At 44.4% G+C, this 23,113-nt stretch overlaps 1 protein-coding gene across 1 annotated transcript in view; it reads right to left on the bottom strand.

Annotated features, from left to right (window-relative positions):
- proser1 (proline and serine rich 1) overlaps positions 1-23,113 on the bottom strand; it is a 34,303-nt gene that overhangs the window by 5,003 nt on the left and 6,187 nt on the right. The window contains exons 5-10 of the mRNA XM_031809101.1: positions 22,942-23,035; positions 22,240-22,350; positions 17,424-17,513; positions 16,769-16,847; positions 15,536-15,628; positions 9,790-11,065 (exon numbers count right to left, since the gene is read on the bottom strand). Coding sequence (XP_031664961.1) covers positions 9,790-11,065; positions 15,536-15,628; positions 16,769-16,847; positions 17,424-17,513; positions 22,240-22,350; positions 22,942-23,035 — 1,743 coding nt within the window. The remainder of the gene's footprint in view (positions 1-9,789; positions 11,066-15,535; positions 15,629-16,768; positions 16,848-17,423; positions 17,514-22,239; positions 22,351-22,941; positions 23,036-23,113) is intronic.

Consider the following 23,113-nt stretch of genomic DNA (forward strand, 5'->3'; position numbering starts at 1 on the left):
TCACACAGTCTACCCCAACCAAATGGAGAGGCCTTAGAAGCTCCCTCCCGCTGTTCAGAGGCAATTAAAATACAGTAACCTTTGCATGTAAAGAATGATAAGGGAAGAAAATATTACAAAATGAAGCTCCTTATGGAAAATCAAGAGACACTTTTTGCTGACTATTACAAAAATGGGAACATCAGCAACCTTATCTTCCACACAAACCATCCCCTGGCATGGCACAGTGCTATATTATCACACTATCCCTTTGTTAAGAGAGGGGGGGTTAACGAGGGGTGGAAACTCAGAATACTTGATAACGAGGACTCTGAGTCAAGTAATATAAATATCTATAAGTCCGGAACAGTAATGGTACAGAGTAAACACAAACAGTTTCAGCTGGACTTTCACCTAATCAAAGAATTAGTCCAGCAGAAGAAACTCTCCCTTGATAAAGATACCCCCACACCGAGCGGGTCAGACCAGACCTCTTCATTATGTAACCCCACAGATGAGCAACCCCCAGCGGAGGGTCAACCTCCCAGCACAGATTACCACTCCCTCATTGAAATGAAGGACAAATTCACCCAGCTGGAGATAAGGCAGGTGGAGCTGGAACAGCAGGTGATTACACTTCAGTCAGCACAGACCCAGACAACAGTCCAGCACAACAACAGCCCCTTAACCAGACCCGGAGAGCTGGAGGTGGACAGAGACATATCATAGTAGTACTGTAGACTACTTTATCACTGACCTCAACCCAGAGTCTCTCAGAGCGTTCACAGTCAGCCCACTGACACCCCTATCAGACCACAGCAAAATCACAGTCTACTTAATCATGAGGCATCAAAGCCAAAGGAACTGAGTAACATTAAGAAATGCTATAGATGGAAGGAATGCAGTTTGGAAACCTACCAAAAAACAATTAGGCAACAACAAATTCAATCCCTTTTAGACAATTTCCTGGGTAAAACGTTCCACTGTAATAGTGAAGGTGTAAACTTGGCAGTAGAAAATCTTAACAGTATATTTGAACTCTCAGCTTCCCTATCAAATCTAAAAATCTCAAATAGAAAACCGAAGAAAATGAACAATAATGACAAATGGTTTGATAAAGAATGCACAAATCTAAGAAAGAAATTGAGAAACCTGTCCAACCAAAAACATAGAGACCCGGAAAACCTGAGTCTACACCTTCACTATGGTGAATCACTAAAACAATACAGAAATACACTACGGAAAAAGAAGGAACAGCACGTCAGAAATCAGCTCAATGCAATTGAAGAATCCATAGACTCTAACCACTTCTGGGAAAATTGGAAAACACTAAACAAACAACAACACGAAGAATTATCTATCCAAAATGGAGATGTATGGGTAAACCACTTCTCCAATCTTTTTGGCTCTATAACAAAGAATAAAGAGCAAAAACATATACATGATCAAACACAGATCTTAGAATCAACTATTAAAGACTACCAGAACCCACTGGATTCTCCAATTACATTGAATGAGTTACAGGTCAAAATAAAAACCCTCCAACCCAAAAAGGCCTGTGGTGTTGATGGTATCCTCAATGAAATGATCAAATATACAGACAACAAATTCGAATTGGCTATACTAAAACTCTTTAACATCATACTTAGCTCTGGCATCTTCCCCAATATTTGGAACCAAGGACTGATCACCCCAATCCACAAAAGTGGAGACAAATCTGACCCCAATAACTACCGTGGAATATGTGTCAACAGTAACCTTGGGAAAATCCTCTGCATTATTATTAACAGCAGACTCGTACATTTCCTCAATGAAAACAATGTACTGAGCAAATGTCAAATTGGCTTTTTACCAAATTACCGTACAACAGACCATGTATTCACCCTGCACACCTTAATTGACAACCAAACAAACCAAAACAAAGGCAAAGTCTTCTCATGCTTTGTTAATTTCAAAAAAGCCTTCGACTCAATCTGGCATGAGGGTCTGCTATACAAACTGATGGAAAGTGGTGTTGGGGGTAAAACATACGACATTATAAAATCCATGTACACAAACAACAAGTGTGCGGTTAAAATTGGCAAAAAACACACACATTTCTTCACACAGGGTCGTGGGGTTAGACAGGGATGCAGCTTAAGCCCCACCCTCTTCAACATATATATCAACGAATTGGCGCGGGCACTAGAAAAGTCTGCAGCACCCGGCCTACCCCTGCTAGAATCCGAAGTCAAATGTCTGCTGTTTGCTGATGATCTGGTGCTTCTGTCACCAACCAAGGAGGGCCTACAGCAGCACCTAGATCTTATGCACAGATTCTGTCAGACCTGGGCCCTGACAGTAAATCTCAGTAAGACCAAAATAATGGTGTTCCAAACTAGACACTGTTGCCCTAGAGCACACAAAAAACTATACATACCTTGGCCTAAACATCAGCGCCACAGGTAACTTCAACAAAGCTGTGAACGATCTGAGAGACAAGGCAAGAAGAACCTTCTATGCCATCAATATTTCCCTCAGATTACACAGATCCACAAAGAATTCGAAAACAAATCAAATTTTCAAAAACTCCCATATCTACTGGGTGAAATTCCACAGTGTGCCATCACAGCAGCAAGATTTGTGACCTGTTGCCACGAGAAAAGGGCAACCAGTGAAGAACAAACACCATTGTAAATAAAACCCATGTTTATGCTTATTTATTTTATCTTGTGTCCTTTAACCATTTGTACATTGTTAAAACACTGTATATATATATATAATATGACATTTGTAATGTCTTTACTGTTTTGAAACTTCTGTATGTGTAATGTTTACTGTACATTTTTGTTGTTTTTCACTTTATATATTCACTTCGTATGTTGTCTACCTCACTTGCTTTGGCAATGTTAACACATGTTTCCCATGCCAATAAAGCCCTTGAATTGAATTTTGAGAGAGAGAGAGACAGAGACAGAGACAGAGAGACAGAGAGACAGAGAGACAGAGAGACAGAGAGACAGAGAGACAGAGAGACAGAGAGACAGAGAGACAGAGAGAGAGAGAGAGACAGAGAGAGAGAGAGAGAGAGAGAGAGAGAGAGAGAGAGAGAACTGTTAGGAATACAATCAGCAGTTGAAACCATAACAAAGGGCATTCCCACCGTGTTTCCAAAACTTGGAGTTAAACTAAGCTCACATTTTGGGTTCTGATGGGGGGGTAGGACAGTTAAACTAAGCTCACATTTTGGGTTCTGATGGGGGGGTAGGACAGTAAAACAAGCTCACATTTTGGGTTCTGATGGGGGGGTAGGACAGTAAAACAAGCTCACATTTTGGGTTCTGATGGGGGGGTAGGACAGTAAAACAAGCTCACATTTTGGGTTCTGATGGGGGGGGTAGGACAGTAAAACAAGCTCACATTTTGGGTTCTGATGGGGGGGTAGGACAGTAAAACAAGCTCACATTTTGGGTTCTGATGGGGGGGTAGGACAGTAAAACAAGCTCACATTTTGGGTTCTGATGGGGGGGTAGGACAGTAAAACAAGCTCACATTTTGGGTTCTGATGGGGGGGTAGGACAGTTAAACTAAGCTCACATTTTGGGTGCTGATGGGGGGGTAGGACAGTTAAACTAAGCTCACATTTTGGGTGCTGATGGGGGGGTAGGACAGTTAAACTAAGCTCACATTTTGGGTTCTGATGGGGGGGTAGGACAGTTAAACTAAGCTCACATTTTGGGTTCTGATGGGGGGGTAGGACAGTTAAACTAAGCTCACATTTTGGGTTCTGATGGGGGGTAGGACAGTTAAACTAAGCTCATGAGGCATTTGATTTGATTTGGCATTTACATGTTAGATTCTTCAACAGTCAATGAGGTAGACTACACATACCATTCATTTACAAGTCCAAAAAATGGATGAAGCAACTGCTTGAATTCAGTCCATTTCCAGTGAATTGAAATTTTACTTGAACAAACCTCATTGACAACGAGACAATAAGACTCTTTGAATGTTAATACATCTCTCCAGCTCACTGAGTCGAAACGGAATGGACCCCAACCCTTCTCGGAGTAGGCCTTAAAGCATTTTCTCCATCGCCAAGGTCGACTCGACTCCTAAAATAATATTTACCGTCTCAACAGTAGAAATGTACAAAGAGGGTGTGGACAGTGCAGCTAGACTTTGGCCTGCGCTAGATAACATTATATGGCTCTCATAATTCACCTAGATTCACAGCCGTATACACCCCCCCCCCCCCCCCACACACACACAATGACATTCTAGACGATTCTGTGCTTTTAACTTTGTGGCAACAGTTTGGTGAAGGCCCTTTCCTGTTTCAGCATGACAATGCCCCCGTGCACAAAGAGAGGTCCACACAGAAATGGTTTGTTGAGATCGATGTGGAAGAACTTGACTGGCCTACACAGAGCCCTGACCTCAACCCCATCGAACACCTTTGGGATGAATTGGACCGCCGACTGCGAGTCAGGCCTAATCACCCAACATCAGACCTCGACCTCACTAATGCTCATGTGGCTGAATGGAAGCAAGTCCCAGCAGCAATGTTCCAACATCTAGTGAAAAGCCTTCCCAGAAGAGTGGAGGCTGTTATAGCAGCAATGTTCCAACATCTAGTGGAAAGCCTTCCCAGAAGAGAGGAGGCTGTTATAGCAGCAATGTTCCTACATCTAGTGGAAAGCCTTCCCAAAAGAGTAGAGGCTGTTATAGCAGCAAAGGGGGGACCAACTCCATATTAAATACTCATGATTTTGGAATGAGATGTTTGACAAGCAAGTGTCCACACACTTTCGACCATGTCGTCTATATTTTAAGTTAAACTATGAAAAAATATCAATTGGACCCATACTGTTGTAGATGAGGAGCTGTACTTTGCTGCTTGGCATTCAGCATTAAGGTGATTGAGGGTAAGGCCTTGAGATAGACTAGCTTCCTGTCCGAGGTGTCGTTTTAAGCTCTCCTCTCACTACAGAACCAGGAGATAGACTAGCATCCTGTCCAATGGGTGTCGTTTTAAGCTCTCACTACAGAACCAGGAGATGGACTAGCATCCTGTCCAATGGGTGTCGTTTTAAGCTCTCACTACAGAACCAGGAGATAGACTAGCATCCTGTCCGAGGTGTCGTTTTAAGCTCTCACTACAGAACCAGGAGATAGACTAGCATCCTGTCCGAGGTGTCGTTTTAAGCTCTCCTCTCACTACAGAACCAGGAGATAGACTAGCATCCTGTCCAATGGGTGTCGTTTTACATCAAGCTCTCACTACAGAACCAGGAGATAGACTAGCATCCTGTCCAATGGGTGTTGTTTTAAGCTCTCACTACAGAACCAGGAGATAGACTAGCATCCTGTCCAATGGGTGTCGTTTTAAGCTCTCACTACAGAACCAGGAGATGGACTAGCATCCTGTCCAATGGGTGTCGTTTTACATCAAGCTCTCACTACAGAACCAGGAGATGGACTAGCATCCTGTCCAAGGGGTGTCGTTTTAAGCTCTCACTACAGAACCAGGAGATGGACTAGCATCCTGTCCAATGGGTGTCATTTTAAGCTCTCACTACAGAACCAGGAGATGGACTAGCATCCTGTCCAATGGGTGTCGTTTTAAGCTCTCACTACAGAACCAGGAGATGGACTAGCATCCTGTCCAATGGGTGTCGTTTTAAGCTCTCCTCTCACTACAGAACCAGGAGATGGACTAGCTTCCTGTCCGAGGTGTCGTTTTAAGCTCTCACTAGAGAACCAGGAGATAGACTAGCATCCTGTCCAATGGGTGTCGTTTTAAGCTCTCACTACAGAACCAGGAGATAGACTAGCATCCTGTCCAATGGGTGTCATTTTAAGCTCTCACTACAGAACCAGGAGATAGACTAGCATCCTGTCCAATGGGTGTCGTTTTAAGCTCTCACTACAGAACCAGGAGATAGACTAGCATCCTGTCCGAGGTGTCGTTTTAAGCTCTCCTCTCACTACAGAACCAGGAGATAGACTAGCTTCCTGTCCGAGGTGTCGTTTTAAGCTCTCCTCTCACTACAGAACCAGGAGATAGACTAGCATCCTGTCCAATGGGTGTCGTTTTAAGCTCTCACTACAGAACCAGGAGATAGACTAGCATCCTGTCCAATGGGTGTCGTTTTAAGCTCTCCTCTCACTACAGAACCAGGAGATGGACTAGCTTCCTGTCCGAGGTGTCGTTTTAAGCTCTCACTAGAGAACCAGGAGATAGACTAGCATCCTGTCCAATGGGTGTCATTTTAAGCTCTCACTACAGAACCAGGAGATAGACTAGCATCCTGTCCAATGGGTGTCGTTTTAAGCTCTCACTACAGAACCAGGAGATAGACTAGCATCCTGTCCGAGGTGTCGTTTTAAGCTCTCCTCTCACTACAGAACCAGGAGATAGACTAGCTTCCTGTCCGAGGTGTCGTTTTAAGCTCTCCTCTCACTACAGAACCAGGAGATAGACTAGCATCCTGTCCAATGGGTGTCGTTTTAAGCTCTCACTACAGAACCAGGAGATAGACTAGCATCCTGTCCAATGGGTGTCGTTTTAAGCTCTCCTCTCACTACAGAACCAGGAGATGGACTAGCTTCCTGTCCGAGGTGTCGTTTTAAGCTCTCACTAGAGAACCAGGAGATAGACTAGCATCCTGTCCAATGGGTGTCGTTTTAAGCTCTCACTACAGAACCAGGAGATAGACTAGCTTCCTGTCCGAGGTGTCGTTTTAAGCTCTCCTCTCACTACAGAACCAGGAGATAGACTAGCTTCCTGTCCGAGGTGTCGTTTTAAGCTCTCCTCTCACTACAGAACCAGGAGATAGACTAGCATCCTGTCCAATGGGTGTCGTTTTAAGCTCTCACTACAGAACCAGGAGATAGACTAGCATCATAAACCATGACTGCTTACTAAATGCTGTTATAAAAGAGGACTTCGGCCACTGTTATACTAATGACGTGATAAAAGACCTAATGGAAAATCTACCTGTAACAAGTAGTAGATATGACTTGTAACCTGTATATCAGCCACTCTGTGTGAGGCCCAAATGGTACCCTTTAGAGTGTACTACTTATGACCAGGTCACATGGGTATAGTAGTGCCCTATATAGCCAATAGGGTGCCAGTTGTGACAAACTCCCTGTATGGTATATAGTCTGAATAATTGTGCCTCTGATGGAGTATACAGACTTTTAGGCTGGGTTTCTGTACAGCACTTTGAGATATCAGCTGATGTACGAAGGGCTATATAAATACATTTGATTTGATTTGACCCATCTACTGATACAGTACTACAGACTGACCCATCTACTGATACAGTACTATAGACTGACCTATCTACTGATACAGTACTATAGACTGACCTATCTACTGATACAGTACTACAGACTGACCCATCTACTGATACAGTACTATAGACTGACCCATCTACTGACACAGTACTACAGACTGACCCATCTACTGACACAGTACTACTGACTGACCCATCCACACAATAACTGTTTGTAGGGAGCTTCATGAAATGAGTTTCCATGGCTGAGCAGCCGCACACAAGCCTAAGTGAGTGATGAACCACGCTTCACCACCCGGCAGACAAATCTGGGTTTGGCAGATGCCTGGAGAACGCTACCTGCTCGAATACATAGTGCCAACTGTAAAGTTTGGTGGAGGAGGAATAACGTACGCTACGGTCACAAGACGCAGGCCTCCTAATTGTCCCTAGAATTTCTAAGCAAACAGCTGGAGGCAGGGCTTTCTCCTATAGAGCTAAATTTTTATGGAACGGTCTGCCTACCCATGTCAGAGACGCAAACTCGGTCTCAACCTTTAAGTCTTTACTGAAGACTCATCTCTTCAGTGGGTCATATGATTGAGTGTAGTCTGGCCCAGGAGTGGGAAGGTGAACGGAAAGGCTCTGGAGCAACGAACCGCCCTTGCTGTCTCTGCCTGGCGGGTTCCCCTCTTTCCACTGGGATTCTCTGCCTCTAACCCTATTACAGGGGCTGAGTCACTGGCTTGCTGGGGCTCTCTCATGCCGTCCCTGGAAGGGGTGCGTCACCTGAGTGGGTTGATTCACTGTTGTGGTCATCCTGTCTGGGTTGGCGCACCCCCCTTGGGTTGTGCCGTGGCGGAGATCTTTGTGGGCTATACTCAGCCTTGTCTCAGGATGGTAAGTTGGTGGTTGAAGATATCCCTCTAGTGGTGTGGGGGCTGTGCTTTGGCAAAGTGGGTGGGGTTATATCCTTCCTGTTTGGCCCTGTCCGGGGGTGTCCTCGGATGGGAGCACAGTGTCTCCTGACCCCTCCTGTCTCAGCCTCCAGTATTTATGCTGCAGTAGTTTATGTGTCGGGGGGCTGGGGTCAGTTTGTTATATCTGGAGTACTTCTCCTGTCCTATTCGGTGTCCTGTGTGAATCTAAGTGTGCGTTCTCTAATTCTCTCCTTCTCTCTTTCTTTCTCTCTCTCGGAGGACCGGAGCCCTAGGACCATGCCCCAGGACTACCTGACATGATGACTCCTTGCTGTCCCCAGTCCACCTGGCCATGCTGCTGTTCCAGTTTCAACTGACCTGAGCCCTAGGACCATGCCCCAGGACTACCTGACATGATGACTCATTGCTGTCCCCAGTCCACCTGGCCATGCTGCTGCTCCAGTTTCAACTTCCACCTGACTGTGCTGCTGCTCCAGTTTCAACTGTTCTGCCTTATTATTATTCGACCATGCTGGTCATTTATGAACATTTGAACATCCTGGCCATGTTCTGTTATAATCTCCACCCGGCACAGCCAGAAGAGGACTGGCCACCCCACATAGCCTGGTTCCTCTCTAGGTTTCGGCCTTTCTAGGGAGTTTTTCCTAGCCACCGTGCTTCTACACCTGCATTGCTTGCTGTTTGGGGTTTTAGGCTGGGTTTCTGTACAGCACTTTGAGATATCAGCTGATGTACGAAGGGCTATATAAATACATTTGATTTGATTTGAATAATGGTCTGGGGATGTTTTTCATGGTTCGGGCCCCTTAGTCCCAGTGAAGGGAAATCTTAACCCTACAACATACAATGACATTCTAGACGATTCTGTGCTTCCAACTTTGTGGCAACAGTTTGGGGAAGGTCCTTTCCTGTTTCAGCATGACAATAACCCTGTTCACAAAGCGAGGTCCGTACAGCAGCAATGTTCCTACATCTAGTGGAAAGCTTTCCCAGGAGAGTGGAGGGCTGTTATAGCAGCAATGTTCCATCATCTAGTGGAAAGCCTTCCCAGAAGAGTGGAGGCTGTTATAGCAGCAATGTTCCAACATCTAGTGGAAAGCCTTCCCAGATGAGTGGAGGCTGTTATAGAGGCGAAGGGGGGACCAACTCCATATTAATGCCCATGATTTTGGAATGAGATGTTGGATGAGTTTCAATCACATGGACCAGAGTTTTGAGATGAGGGTTTTATATATAGCAGCAAGGGACATTTTCATTTTTCACATTCTCCAACTGTATTCATCTAGAAAATGTAATCACATTTTTTAATCGGTCACAATGCTGACGTACGTACAAACTGGCATGCAGGCAGACAGGCACGCACACATACATACTGCATGATTCTCTCACTCTCTCTGTCTCTCTCACTCTCTGTCTCTCACTCTCTCTGTCTCTCTCACTCTCTCACTCTGTCTCTGTCTGTCTCTCTCTGTCTCTCTCTCTGTTCTCTCTCTCTGTTCTCTCTCTCTGTTCTCTCTCTCTGTTCTCTCTCTCTCTGTTCTCTCACTCTCTCTGTCTCTCTCACTCTCACTCTCTCACTCTCACTCTCTCACTCTCACTCTCACCCAGGCTGGAAGTTGGAGCTGAAGGCAGAGGCAAAGCCAGGTAGAACGGGAGAGGAGGACGGAACTCCTGCTGCCACGGCCGCCGCCGAATGGAGAGGGGCTACGGTTGCTACGGACACCCCGGCACCCATGAAGGAAGACAGGACGGGGCTCCCCGCCCCAGGTCCTCCTGAACCTCCAAATCCTGAGAACCCCCCTGGACTGGGCCCTGGAACCAACCCCGGGAAGATAGATGGGGTGGTGGTCAGACCCATCCCAAAGGGAGAGCCTCCGCTTGTGGCTACGCTGTGAGACAGGCCTGGGTAGGCCATGGAGGTCTGGGGGTGGGAGGTGGGGGTCATGGAGGACAGAGAGGAGGATGGAGGGAAGGGTGAAGAGGAGGACAGGGAGGAGGGGAAGGGGGAGAGGCCGGGGTAGTGAGGGGGAGCCGGGCTGGAGGAGAGGGCCTGGAGGCTGGCCATAGCAGCAGGGCTGGGTAGGGAGCCCTGGGGAGAAGAAGAGGGGTGGGACAGACCCAGGGAGCGGGCTAAGGCCGCTGATCCGCCAGGCATCACCAGAGAGCTGAGGGAGGGAGTCCCCGCACGTGAAGGGCCTTTAAAGGCAGAGGGGACTGGGCTGTTACTGCCACTGCCTGTCCCCCCTCCTGTTCTAGCCAGTGGGCCGCGGTGCTGCTCACTGTAGAAGGATGCTTGGGCCTGGCCGGACAGGGCTGGGGAGGGCTTGGGGCTGGGGGCCGAGGAGGAGGAGGGAGGATAGCTGCGGATCACCGACCCAGACGGGGTGGTCTGGTATGCGGGCAGGCCAGGGAAGGCAGGGCCTGTCTGGGGGTTGTACTGCGGAAGGCCCATGGAGGTACCCTGAGGGAGGGGGTCAGGGAGGGGGGTCCTTGGAGTAGGGGTGTCTGACCGAGAGGCACCAGCATGGAAGGGAGAGGGGGAGAATGCCCCTGGGTGGTGGGGACCTGGGGTGCCACAGGGGGTAGCTGAGGGGGTGTGGGCCTTAATGACGGAGGGGGTGGTGGGGGGCAGATGGGGGGAACCGGATGGGAGGGGACCACCTTTGATGACGGAGGGAGAGGGGGCGGGGGAGGGAGAGGGGGCTAGAGGGTTCTGGGAGGGGACCTTACCAGGGAACACAGGGGTGATGGGGGTGGTGGGAGTGGGGTGAGAGGGGGAGGGCACGGGAGGGACTGTGGGGGAGCCGAGGGGAGATGGGAGGGCTGTGGAGTTGACACCTGTGACAGGGTGCTGTTGTTGATTGGCAGGTCTGGCGTAGCCTGGAGACAGAGTAAGACATCAAGATTAATAACACAGTTAGCCTGGTACCCGATATTTGTTTTTGTGCCAACATTCCACTCCATGGTATGGATTTCAGGCAACAAGACAACTAGCCTGGTCCCAGATGTGTTTGACAATGACAGCAATTGGAGTCGGCAAGACAACACAAACAGATCTGGGACCAGGCTAGAAGACAACTCCTAACAGTAGGCTATCATGTTCCATTGCCTTTTAACTATATTTCTTGCGCATTAAAAGTGAGAGAGAGTGTGAGCAAGCAGCAAGCAGCCAGAACGCTAGCAACCGTAGCCTAGCAACCCCCCTTCAGCCAGCAAGCCAGAACGCTAGCAACCCCCCTTCAGCCAGCAAGCCAGAATGCTAGCAACCGTAGCCTAGCAACCCCCCTTCAGCCAGCAAGTCAGAAAGCTAGCAGCCATAGCCTAGCAACCCCCCTTCAGCCAGCAAGCCAGAATGCTAGCAACCATAGCCTAGCAACACCCCCTTCAGCCAGCAAGCCAGAACGCTAGCAACCGTAGCCTAGCAACCCCCCTTCAGCCAGCAAGCCAGAATGCTAGCAACCGTAGCCTAGCAACACCCCCTTAAGCCAGCAAGCCAGAACGCTAGCAACCGTAGCCTAGCAACCCCCCTTCAGCCAGCAAGCCAGAACGCTAGCAACCGTAGCCTAGCAACACACCCTTCAGCCAGCAAGCCAGAACCACAGGGGACAGTGACGTGAGACCCTAGTCAGAATTAATTCACTATATAGGGAATAGGGAGACATTTGGGACCTCTATTTTTTATAGGGCCCTATAAAATACGCCTTGTGGAGAACGAGGACTGAATCACAGAATCCAGACCAACAAAAAAAATGAATTGAGACTCGGCCTTGTCTCAGGATGGTAAGTTGGTGGTTTAAGATATCCCTCTAGGTGGTGTGGGGGCTGTGCTTTGGCAAAGTGGGTGGGGTTATATCCTTCCTGTTTGGCCCTGTCCGGGGGTATCATCGGATGGGGCCACAGTGTCTCCTGACCCTTCCTGTCTCAGCCTCCAGTGTTTATGCTGCAGTAGTTTATGTGTCGGGGGGCTAGGGTCAGTCTGTTATATCTGGAGTACTTCTCCTGTCCTATCCGGTGTCCTGTGTGAATTTAAGTATGCTCTCTCTAATTCTCTCTTTCTTTCTCTCTCTCTCTTGGAGGACCTGAGCCCTAGGACCATGCCTCAGGACTACCTGGCATGATGACTCCTTGCTGTTCCCAGTCCACCTGGCCGTGCTGCTGCTCCAGGTTCAACTGTTCTGCCTCCGGTTATGGAACCCTGACCTGTTCACCGGACGTGCTACCTGTCTCAGACATGCTGTTTTCAACTCTCTAGAGACAGCAGGAGCGGTAGAGATACTATGAATGATCGGCTATGAAAATCCAACTGACATTTACTCCTGAGGTTCTGACTTGCTGCACCCTCGACAACTACTGTGATTATTATTATTTGACCATGCTGGTCATTTATGAACATTTGAACATCTTGGCCATGTTCTGTTATAATCTCCACCCGGCACAGCCAGAAGAGGACTGGCCACCCCACATAGCCTGGTTCCTCTCTAGGTTTCTTCCTAGGTTCTGGCCTTTCTAGGGAGTTGTTCCTAGCCACCGTGCTTCTACACCTGCATTGCTTGCTGTTTGGGGTTTTAGGCTGGGTTTCTGTACAGCACTTTGAGATATCAGCTGATGTAAGAAGGGCTATATAAATACATTTGATTTGATAAAAAATGCATTGAACTAAGTAGGAAATCAACTGAATGTAGACCTATTAGACCTATTGAACTAAGCAGGAAACCAACTAGACCTATTGAACTAAGCAGGAAACCAACTAGACCTATTGAACTAAGCAGGAAACCAACTAGACCTATTGAACTAAGCAGGAAACCAACTAGACCAATTGAACTAAGCAGGAAACCAACTAGACCTATTGAACTAAGCAGGAAACCAACTAGACCTATTGAACTAAGCAGGAAACCAACTAGACCTATTGAACTAAGCAGGAAACCAACTAGACCTATTGAACTAAGCAGGAAACCAACTAGACCTATTGAACTAAGCAGGAAACCAACTAGACCTATTGAACTAAGCAGGAAACCAACTAGACCTATTGAACTAAGCAGGAAACCAACTAGACCTATTGAACTAAGCAGGAAACCAACTAGACCTATTGAACTAAGCAGGAAACCAACTAGACCTATTGAACTAAGCAGGAAACCAACTAGACCTATTGAACTAAGCAGGAAACCAACTAGACCTATTGAACTAAGCAGGAAACCAACTAGACCTATTGAACTAAGCAGGAAACCAACTAGACCTATTGAACTAAGCAGGAAACCAACTAGACCTATTGAACTAAGCAGGAAACCAACTAGACCTATTGAACTAAGCAGGAAACCAACTAGACCTATTGAACTAAGCAGGAAACCAACTAGACCTATTGAACTAAGCAGGAAACCAACTAGACCTATTGAACTAAGCAGGAAACCAACTAGACCTATTGAACTAAGCAGGAAACCAACTAGACCTATTGAACTAAGCAGGAAACCAACTAGACCTATTGAACTAAGCAGGAAACCAACTAGACCTATTGAACTAAGCAGGAAACCAACTAGACCTATTGAACTAAGCAGGAAACCAACTAGACCTATTGAACTAAGCAGGAAACCAACTAGACCTATTGAACTAAGCAGGAAACCAACTAGACCTATTGAACTAAGCAGGAAACCAACTAGACCTATTGAACTAAGCAGGAAACCAACTAGACCAATTGAACTAAGCAGGAAACCAACTAGACCAATTGAACTAAGCAGGAAACCAACTAGACCAATTGAACTAAGCAGGAAACCAACTAGACCTATTGAACTAAGCAGGAAACCAACTAGACCTATTGAACTAAGCAGGAAACCAACTAGACCTATTGAACTAAGCAGGAAACCAACTAGACCTATTGAACTAAGCAGGAAACCAACGAGACCAACTGAACTAAGCAGGAAACCAACTAGACCAATTGAACTAAGCAGGAAACCAACTAGACCAATTGAACTAAGCAGGAAACCAACTAGACCAATTGAACTAAGCAGGAAACCAACTAGACCAATTGAACTAAGCAGGAAACCAACTAGACCAATTGAACTAAGCAGGAAACCAACTAGACCAATTGAACTATCAAATGGAATCAGTCAAAAAAATGTATATGATTTTAAAGGGCCCTACCTTTATTAAAGGGCCCTACCTTTAAAGGGCCCTACCTTTATTAAAGGGCCCTACCTTTAAAGGGCCCTACCTTTAAAGGGCCCTACCTTTATTAAAGGGCCCTACCTTTAAAGGGCCCTACCTTTATTAAAGGGCCCTACCTTTAAAGGGCCCTACCTTACTGAGATGAATCAGAGGTGTTGTGATCTAGGAACCAGTCAACAGTAAGACAAGCATACCTCTCAAATGGACCCATGATACCATGGGACTCTGGTCTAAAGTAGGGCACTATAAAGGGAATAGGGTACCATAGGGCTCTGGTCTAAAGTAGTGCCCTATATAGGGAATAGGGTGGCATAGAGCCCCTGTCTAAAGTAGGGCACTATATAGGGAATAGGGTTCTATAGGGCTCTGGTCTAAAGTAGGGCACTATATAGGGAATAGGGTTCCATAGGGCTCTGGTCTAAAGTAGTGCACTATATAGGGAATAGGGTGCCATTTGGGACACATACTGATGAGTAATGTGTAATCTAGTTTGTTATGATTATTTACTTAGAACAGGAAACAGGAAACAGAGAGGTGAGGTCTAAGACACTGTGTCAGCTGGTTAACCAATAACCTTCTATTAGAACAGGAAACAGGAAACAGAGGTGAGGTCCAAGACACTGTGTCAGCTGGTTAACCATTAACCTTCGATTAGAACAGGAAACAGAGAGGTGAGGTCCAAGACACTGTGTCAGCTGGTTAACCATTAACCTTCGATTAGAACAGGAAACAGAGGTGAGGTCTAAGACACTGTCAGCTAGTTAACCATTAACCTTCGATTAGAACAGGAAACAGGAAACAGAGGTGAGGTCTAAGACACTGTGTCAACTGGTTAACCAATAACCTTCGATTAGAACAGGAAACAGAAAACAGAGAGGTGAGGTCTCAGACACTGTGTCAACTGGTTAACCAATAACCTTCGATTAGAACAGGAAACAGGAAACAGAGAGGTGAGGTCTCAGACACTGTGTCAACTGGTTATTTCTCACTCTACCTAGCACAGTTTAGTGGCGGTGAAACTGGTAGCCATAGAGATGATTGGGATATAGACAGACAGATCCAAGGATAGCTAGCTTCCTCTGAGAAGGGCAGGTAAGCCAGGAGGTTAGGCAGCAAGCTAAGAGAGATGCTCATTCTCACAGACAGACAAGACTTTCTCTCTGTCTCACACACCCCCAAGTCCCCTGGTCGTACCTGTGGGCTTGGTGCTGGCGCTGTAGGGTGGGGGGAGAACGCTGGTCGTTATGACCCCGCCCACTGATACCAGCCCTGCGTTGTTGTACCTACCTGAGACGCATGGTAACACATTAACACTGCTACACAGACACACACACACACCCCCTACTGAACCATGCCAATCTGCAGTCTGATCTCAGAGCATAGTGAGAGGAACAGAATTAAAAACGCTACCACTCTCTCTTCCCTTTCCTGATCTCTCTCGTTATCTGTCACAGAAGAGGCACTGAGGTGAGGAGGTCTACGTTTAAAGGGCAAGAACAGACCAATAGGAACGTTGTCAGCGAGTGGTCGTCCAATCACCTCTCACCACATTTTCTGTTCTTTTCCCGACAATTTGATTTGTTTTTATTGTTGGTCAACACCCAGCAGAGGTGATCTACTGCACACGGTCAATGTAGGTGGTCTGTGTTTAGTATTCAGCTGGTCTGTGTTTAGTATTCAGGTGGTCTGTGTTTAGTATTCAGGTGGTCTGTGTTTAGTATTCAGGTGGTCTGTGTTTAGTATTCAGGTGGTCTGTGTTTAGTATTCAGGTGGTCTGTGTTTAGTATTCAGGTGGTCTGTGTTTAGTATTAAGGTGATCTGTGTTTAGTATTAAGGTGGTCTGCGTTTAGTATTCAGGTGGTCTGTGTTTAGTATTCAGGTGGCCTATGTTTAGCATTCAGGTGGTCTGTGTTTAGTATTCAGGTGGTCTGTGTTTAGTATTCAGGTGGTCTGTGTTTAGTATTCAGGTGGTCTGTGTTTAGTATTCAGGTGGTCTGTGTTATGGTCTGTGTTTAGTATTCAGGTGGTCTGTGTTTAGTATTCAGGTGGTCTGTGTAGTATTCAGGTGGTCTGTGTAGTATTCAGGTGGTCTGTGTTTAGTATTAAGGTGGTCTGTGTTTAGTATTCAGGTGGTCTGTGTTTAGTATTCAGGTGGTCTGTGTAGTATTCAGGTGGTCTGTGTAGTATTCAGGTGGTCTGTGTTTAGTATTAAGGTGGTCTGTGTTTAGTATTCAGGTGGTCTGTGTAGTATTCAGGTGGTCTGTGTAGTATTCAGGTGGTCTGTGTAGTATTCAGGTGGTCTGTATTTAGTATTAAGATGGTCTGTGTTTAGTATTAAGGTGGTCTGTGTTTAGTATTAAGGTGGTCTGTGTTTAGTATTAAGGTGGTCTGTGTTATGGTAGGTGTTTAGTATTCAGGTGGTCTTACTCGGTGCGATGGTGGCGTGAGGTCTGCAGGGGGGAATGGGGTAGGGTACCGGCCGCTGAGGGTTGTAGGACGACGGAGACTGGAGGAGAGAGGAAGAAAAACAAACGTAATGATACTAAATTATTCACTGACCAAATCAAAATAATGAATCTGACTCACTGACCAAATCAAAATAATGAATCTGACTCACTGACCAATCAAAATAATGAATCTGACTCACTGACCAATCAAAATAATGAATCTGACTCACTGACCAAATCAAAATAATGAATCTGACTCACTGACCAATCATAATAATGAATCTGACTCACTGACCAATCAAAATAATGAATCTGACTCACTGACCAATCAAAATAATGAATCTGACTCACTGACCAATCAAAATAATGAATCTGACTTCCTGAAGCAGAAAACTAAGTCTCACAGTGGTTTGATTCAACTTTTGTCCTTTTTAAATTTATTTTACAAACATTTTGTAAATAGATCTTGTGAAAGGTGATCATTCATGTGTCTTCCCAAATTGTACCATATTCCCTACATAGTGAGCCCGGGCCAAAAGTAGTGCAAGGGAATTAGGGTGCCATTTTGGACTCGTTTCAGACTTGTTTTGAAATAAACCTAGTGGTTGAGAATGAAAGTACAGCCTGGTCCTTACTGGTTTGAATGGTCCAATGATGCGGGCTGCGATGCCTTTCCCCTCGGTGTTGGCAGGGGTCTCCTCTCCCTCCTTCTTTGCAGGAGTTCCCTGACAGGAGAAATAGAAAACAAAATGGTTGTTGTGTCATCTCAATGACGATACCGTACTGACATTTATAAAATGTTAAAATTAGGCCATACAAAGTTGATTGACTTTTCAACGGATGCCATTCCTCACATTTCTCAGAAAATAAAATACATCTGAAAAGTACCATAAAAATGTCCTCGAGCATCAAGTAGAGATCCACAACTTCCTCTTTTATTATGGAAACCGAACGGTGCCTCAGACTCAGCTACGGCAAACTTTCAATGACGTTATCCCACTTTTGAAACCAATGGGGTCTTGACGAGGACTACAATGGGGACTACTATGGAGTGATGTAAGTGCCAACAGAAATTGTACTTGAATTTTATACATATGAATTTGTATTAGAATGTTGAATTTGAATTTAACATTTGTGAATGTTTAATTGCACACATTGAACTTGTATTTCCTGATTTGAAACTGAATTGAATGAACATTGAATTCAATTTTTTTTTAAATCTGATATTCAAATTCAATATTTATATTGTCAATATGTTAAATATTGCATTCATTGTCTGTGTATCAAGTTTACAAACTATAGTTTCAAGTTAATCAACATTTCATAATATTCAACTTTAATATGCATTCAGATTCAGTTTTTAAATTCAGATTCAAAACCAGAGACTACATCCTGGTACTTTGCCAGCCAGGAATGGTAGAGGAGGAGAACACATAGAATCAAATGGTCTCTGTGCTCAACAGAAGCTTCTGGCAGTTTCTGAAGCCAAACGTGGCATGTTGAATTTATTTTCTCCCCGTGAATTTGGCTCTAGTGTTTGAACCCGCTTTGGCTAAAAGCTATTAAGACCCAATTCCTGAAAGCTAAGTCTCCCTGGAGCATGGACGTGCCTTCTGTACCCCTCGATGAAGATTACAGGCTGCGTTGGAAGGGAGTGTCACAAAACACACAATTTGACGGATACTACTTTTTTTACAAGCTGGTCTACTGACAGACAACATGTGGCGGTGGCCCCATTCATTTTCAATGAAGCCTAGGTTCCAGCTGGGGGGGGGGGGGGGGGGGGATCTGCAGCGCTCGTGGAAGCTGCTCAGCTGAAGCGTAGAAAATAGGATTCTGTAAAATTGGGCAACTTTGAAAAAATGATGTTGTGGGTGAAAATGTACTGGTCGCGGATTGCAGGTTTTTGGGGATATTTCTATTTCCAAGTTGCACTGCTGCAACATGGCATTTCTCTTAAATAAATATACAGTGCCAGTCGGAAGTTTGGACACACCGACTCATTCCAGGGCTTTTCTTCATGTTGACCATTATCTAGTCATTCCAGGGCTTTTCTTCATGTTGACTATTATCTAGTCATTCCAGGGCTTTTCTTCATGTTGACTATTATCTAGTCATTCCAGGGCTTTTCTTCATGTTGACTATTATCTAGTCATTCCAGGGCTTTTCTTCATGTTGACTATTATCTAGTCATTCCAGGGCTTTTCTTCATGTTGACTATTATCTAGTCATTCCAGGGCTTTTCTTCATGTTGACCATTATCTAGTCATTCCAGGGCTTTTCTTCATGTTGACTATTATCTAGTCATTCCAGGGCTTTTCTTCATGTTGACCATTATCTAGTCATTCCAGGGCTTTTCTTCATGTTGACTATTATCTAGTCATTCCAGGGCTTTTCTTCATGTTGACCATTATCTAGTCATTCCAGGGCTTTTCTTCATGTTGACTATTATCTAGTCATTCCAGGGCTTTTCTTCATGTTGACTATTACCTAGTCATTCCAGGGCTTTTCTTCATGTTGACTATTATCTAGTCATTCCAGGGCTTTTCTTCATGTTGACTATTATCTAGTCATTCCAGGGCTTTTCTTCATGTTGACCATTATCTAGTCATTCCAGGGCTTTTCTTCATGTTGACCATTATCTAGTCATTCCAGGGCTTTTCTTCATGTTGACTATTATCTAGTCATTCCAGGGCTTTTCTTCATGTTGACCATTATCTAGTCATTCCAGGGCTTTTCTTCATGTTGACTATTATCTAGTCATTCTAGGGCTTTTCTTCATGTTGACCATTTTCTAGTCATTCCAGGGCTTTTCTTCATGTTGACTATTATCTAGTCATTCCAGGGCTTTTCTTCATGTTGACTATTATCTAGTCATTCCAGGGCTTTTCTTCATGTTGACCATTATCTAGTCATTCCAGGGCTTTTCTTCATGTTGACCATTATCTAGTCATTCCAGGGCTTTTCTTCATGTTGACTATTATCTAGTCATTCCAGGGCTTTTCTTCATGTTGACCATTATCTAGTCATTCCAGGGCTTTTCTTCATGTTGACCATTATCTAGTCATTCCAGGGCTTTTCTTCATGTTGACTATTATCTAGTCATTCCAGGGCTTTTCTTCATGTTGACCATTATCTAGTCATTCCAGGGCTTTTCTTCATGTTGACTATTATCTAGTCATTCCAGGGCTTTTCTTCATGTTGACTATTATCTAGTCATTCCAGGGCTTTTCTTCATGTTGACTATTATCTAGTCATTCCAGGGCTTTTCTTCATGTTGACTATTATCTAGTCATTCCAGGGCTTTTCTTCATGTTGACTATTATCTAGTCATTCCAGGGCTTTTCTTCATGTTGACTATTATCTAGTCATTCCAGGGCTTTTCTTCATGTTGACTATTATCTAGTCATTCAAGGGCTTTTCTTCATGTTGACCATTATCTAGTCATTCCAGGGCTTTTCTTCATGTTGACCATTATCTAGTCATTCCAGGGCTTTTCTTCATGTTGACCATTATCTAGTCATTCCAGGGCTTTTCTTCATGTTGACCATTATCTAGTCATTCCAGGGCTTTTCTTCATGTTGACTATTATCTAGTCATTCCAGGGCTTTTCTTCATGTTGACTATTATCTAGTCATTCCAGGGCTTTTCTTCATGTTGACTATTATCTAGTCATTCCAGGGCTTTTCTTCATGTTGACTATTATCTAGTCATTCCAGGGCTTTTCTTCATGTTGACCATTATCTAGTCATTCCAGGGCTTTTCTTCATGTTGACTATTATCTAGTCATTCCAGGGCTTTTCTTCATGTTGACCATTATCTAGTCATTCCAGGGCTTTTCTTCATGTTGACCATTATCTAGTCATTCCAGGGCTTTTCTTCATGTTGACTATTATCTAGTCATTCCAGGGCTTTTCTTCATGTTGACTATTATCTAGTCATTCCAGGGCTTTTCTTCATGTTGACTATTATCTAGTCATTCCAGGGCTTTTCTTCATGTTGACTATTATCTAGTCATTCCAGGGCTTTTCTTCATGTTGACTATTATCTAGTCATTCCAGGGCTTTTCTTCATGTTGACCATTATCTAGTCATTCCAGGGCTTTTCTTCATGTTGACTATCATCTAGTCATTCCAGGGCTTTTCTTCATGTTGACCATTATCTAGTCATTCCAGGGCTTTTCTTCATGTTGACCATTATCTAGTCATTCCAGGGCTTTTCTTCATGTTGACTATTATCTAGTCATTCCAGGGCTTTTCTTCATGTTGACTATTATCTAGTCATTCCAGGGCTTTTCTTCATGTTGACCATTATCTAGTCATTCCAGGGCTTTTCTTCATGTTGACTATTATCTAGTCATTCCAGGGCTTTTCTTCATGTTGACTATTATCTAGTCATTCCAGGGCTTTTCTTCATGTTGACTATTATCTAGTCATTCCAGGGCTTTTCTTCATGTTGACCATTATCTAGTCATTCCAGGGCTTTTCTTCATGTTGACTATTATCTAGTCATTCCAGGGCTGTTCTTCATGTTGACTATTACCTAGTCATTCCAGGGCTTTTCTTCATGTTGACCATTATCTAGTCATTCCAGGGCTTTTCTCCATGTTGACCATTATCTAGTCATTCCAGGGCTTTTCTTCATGTTGACTATTATCTAGTCATTCCAGGGCTTTTCTTCAGTTTGACCATTGTCTACATTGTAGAGTAATAGTGAAGACATCAACATCAAAATCTCAATAACACATATGGAATCATGTAGTAACCAAAAAAGTGTTAAACAAATCAAAATATATTTTAGATTATTCAATGAACTAACTAACCAAGTAGCTGATATGATCCATCAACTGATTAGATTTAGTCATTAGCACATTCAAGGATGTCCCAGCCTTCCGATATCAAGTAGGGTTTAGGCCTATTCACTAGTATTGAAATCATGGAAGCAATCAGAACTTGTTCAATAAGAAATGCTTGCCTTGATGACAGCTTTGCACTCTTGGCATTCTCTCAACCAGCTTCAAGAGGAATGCTTTTCCAACCGTCTTGAAGGAGTTCCACACATATGCTGACGCACTGCCAAGTTCTCTAAAACAACAGTGGCTTATGGTAGAGAATTGAACATTAAATTCTCTGGCAACAGCTCTGGTGGACATTCCTGCAGTCAGCATGGCAACTGCACACTCCCTCAAAACTTGAGACATCTGTTGCATTGTGTTGTGTGACACTACAGCACATTTTAGAGTGGCCTGTTTTTTTTTGTCCCCAGCACAAGGTGCACCTGTGTAATGATCATGCTGTTTAATCAGCTTGGCAAAGGAGAAACGCTCACAAACAGGTAAATAACTTTAAGAGAACATTTAAGAGGGGAAAAAAGCATTTTGTGTGTATGGAACATTTCACTTTATTTCATCCCACACACACACACACACACACGTTAGGTTATATTACTTACAGGGAAGGTGCCAGTGGTCTGGCTCGGCTTGCCTTTAGGGTAAGGGTTCCCTGGGATCATCCCACATGAAGAGATCATGGCTACTGGAGCCTTGCAGCCCACCTTACACACCTAGAATACATTATGACATAACATGACACACCTAGAATACATTATGACATAACATGACACACCTAGAATACATGACATAACACACCTAGAATACATTATGACATAACACACCTAGAATACATTATGACATAACACACCTAGAATACATTATGACATAACATGACATAACACACCTAGAATACATTATGACATAACACACCTAGAATACATTATGACATAACACACCTAGAATACATTATGACATAACATGACACACCTAGAATACATTATGACATAACATGACATAACACACCTAGAATACATTATGACATAACATGACACACCTAGAATACATTATGACATAACATGACACACCTAGAATACATTATGACATAACATGACATAACACACCTAGAATACATTATGACATAACATGACATTACACACCTAGAATACATTATGACATAACATGACATAACACACCTAGAATACATGACATGACACACCTAGAATACATTATGACATAACATGACACACCTAGAATACATGACATTACACACCTAGAACAGATCACAACACAGCTAGAGCAGTACAGGACAGTGTGTGAGTTACCTGCTCTAGGATCCTACGGGCTCGTTTCTTCTCAGACAGGTGAATACGGAACAGGTCCTCTACGGGACGGTAGTTCTGGGCATCAGAGATGTTCCTGGCAGAAGAGCACAACCCACCGGGGTTGTTAATTAACCAATCAATCTGCCAATCAATCAACTAACTAATCGAGTAG

Source organism: Oncorhynchus kisutch, linkage group LG29 (genome assembly GCF_002021735.2).
Source record: "Oncorhynchus kisutch isolate 150728-3 linkage group LG29, Okis_V2, whole genome shotgun sequence".
In the NCBI taxonomy this organism is placed as follows: domain Eukaryota; kingdom Metazoa; phylum Chordata; class Actinopteri; order Salmoniformes; family Salmonidae; genus Oncorhynchus; species Oncorhynchus kisutch.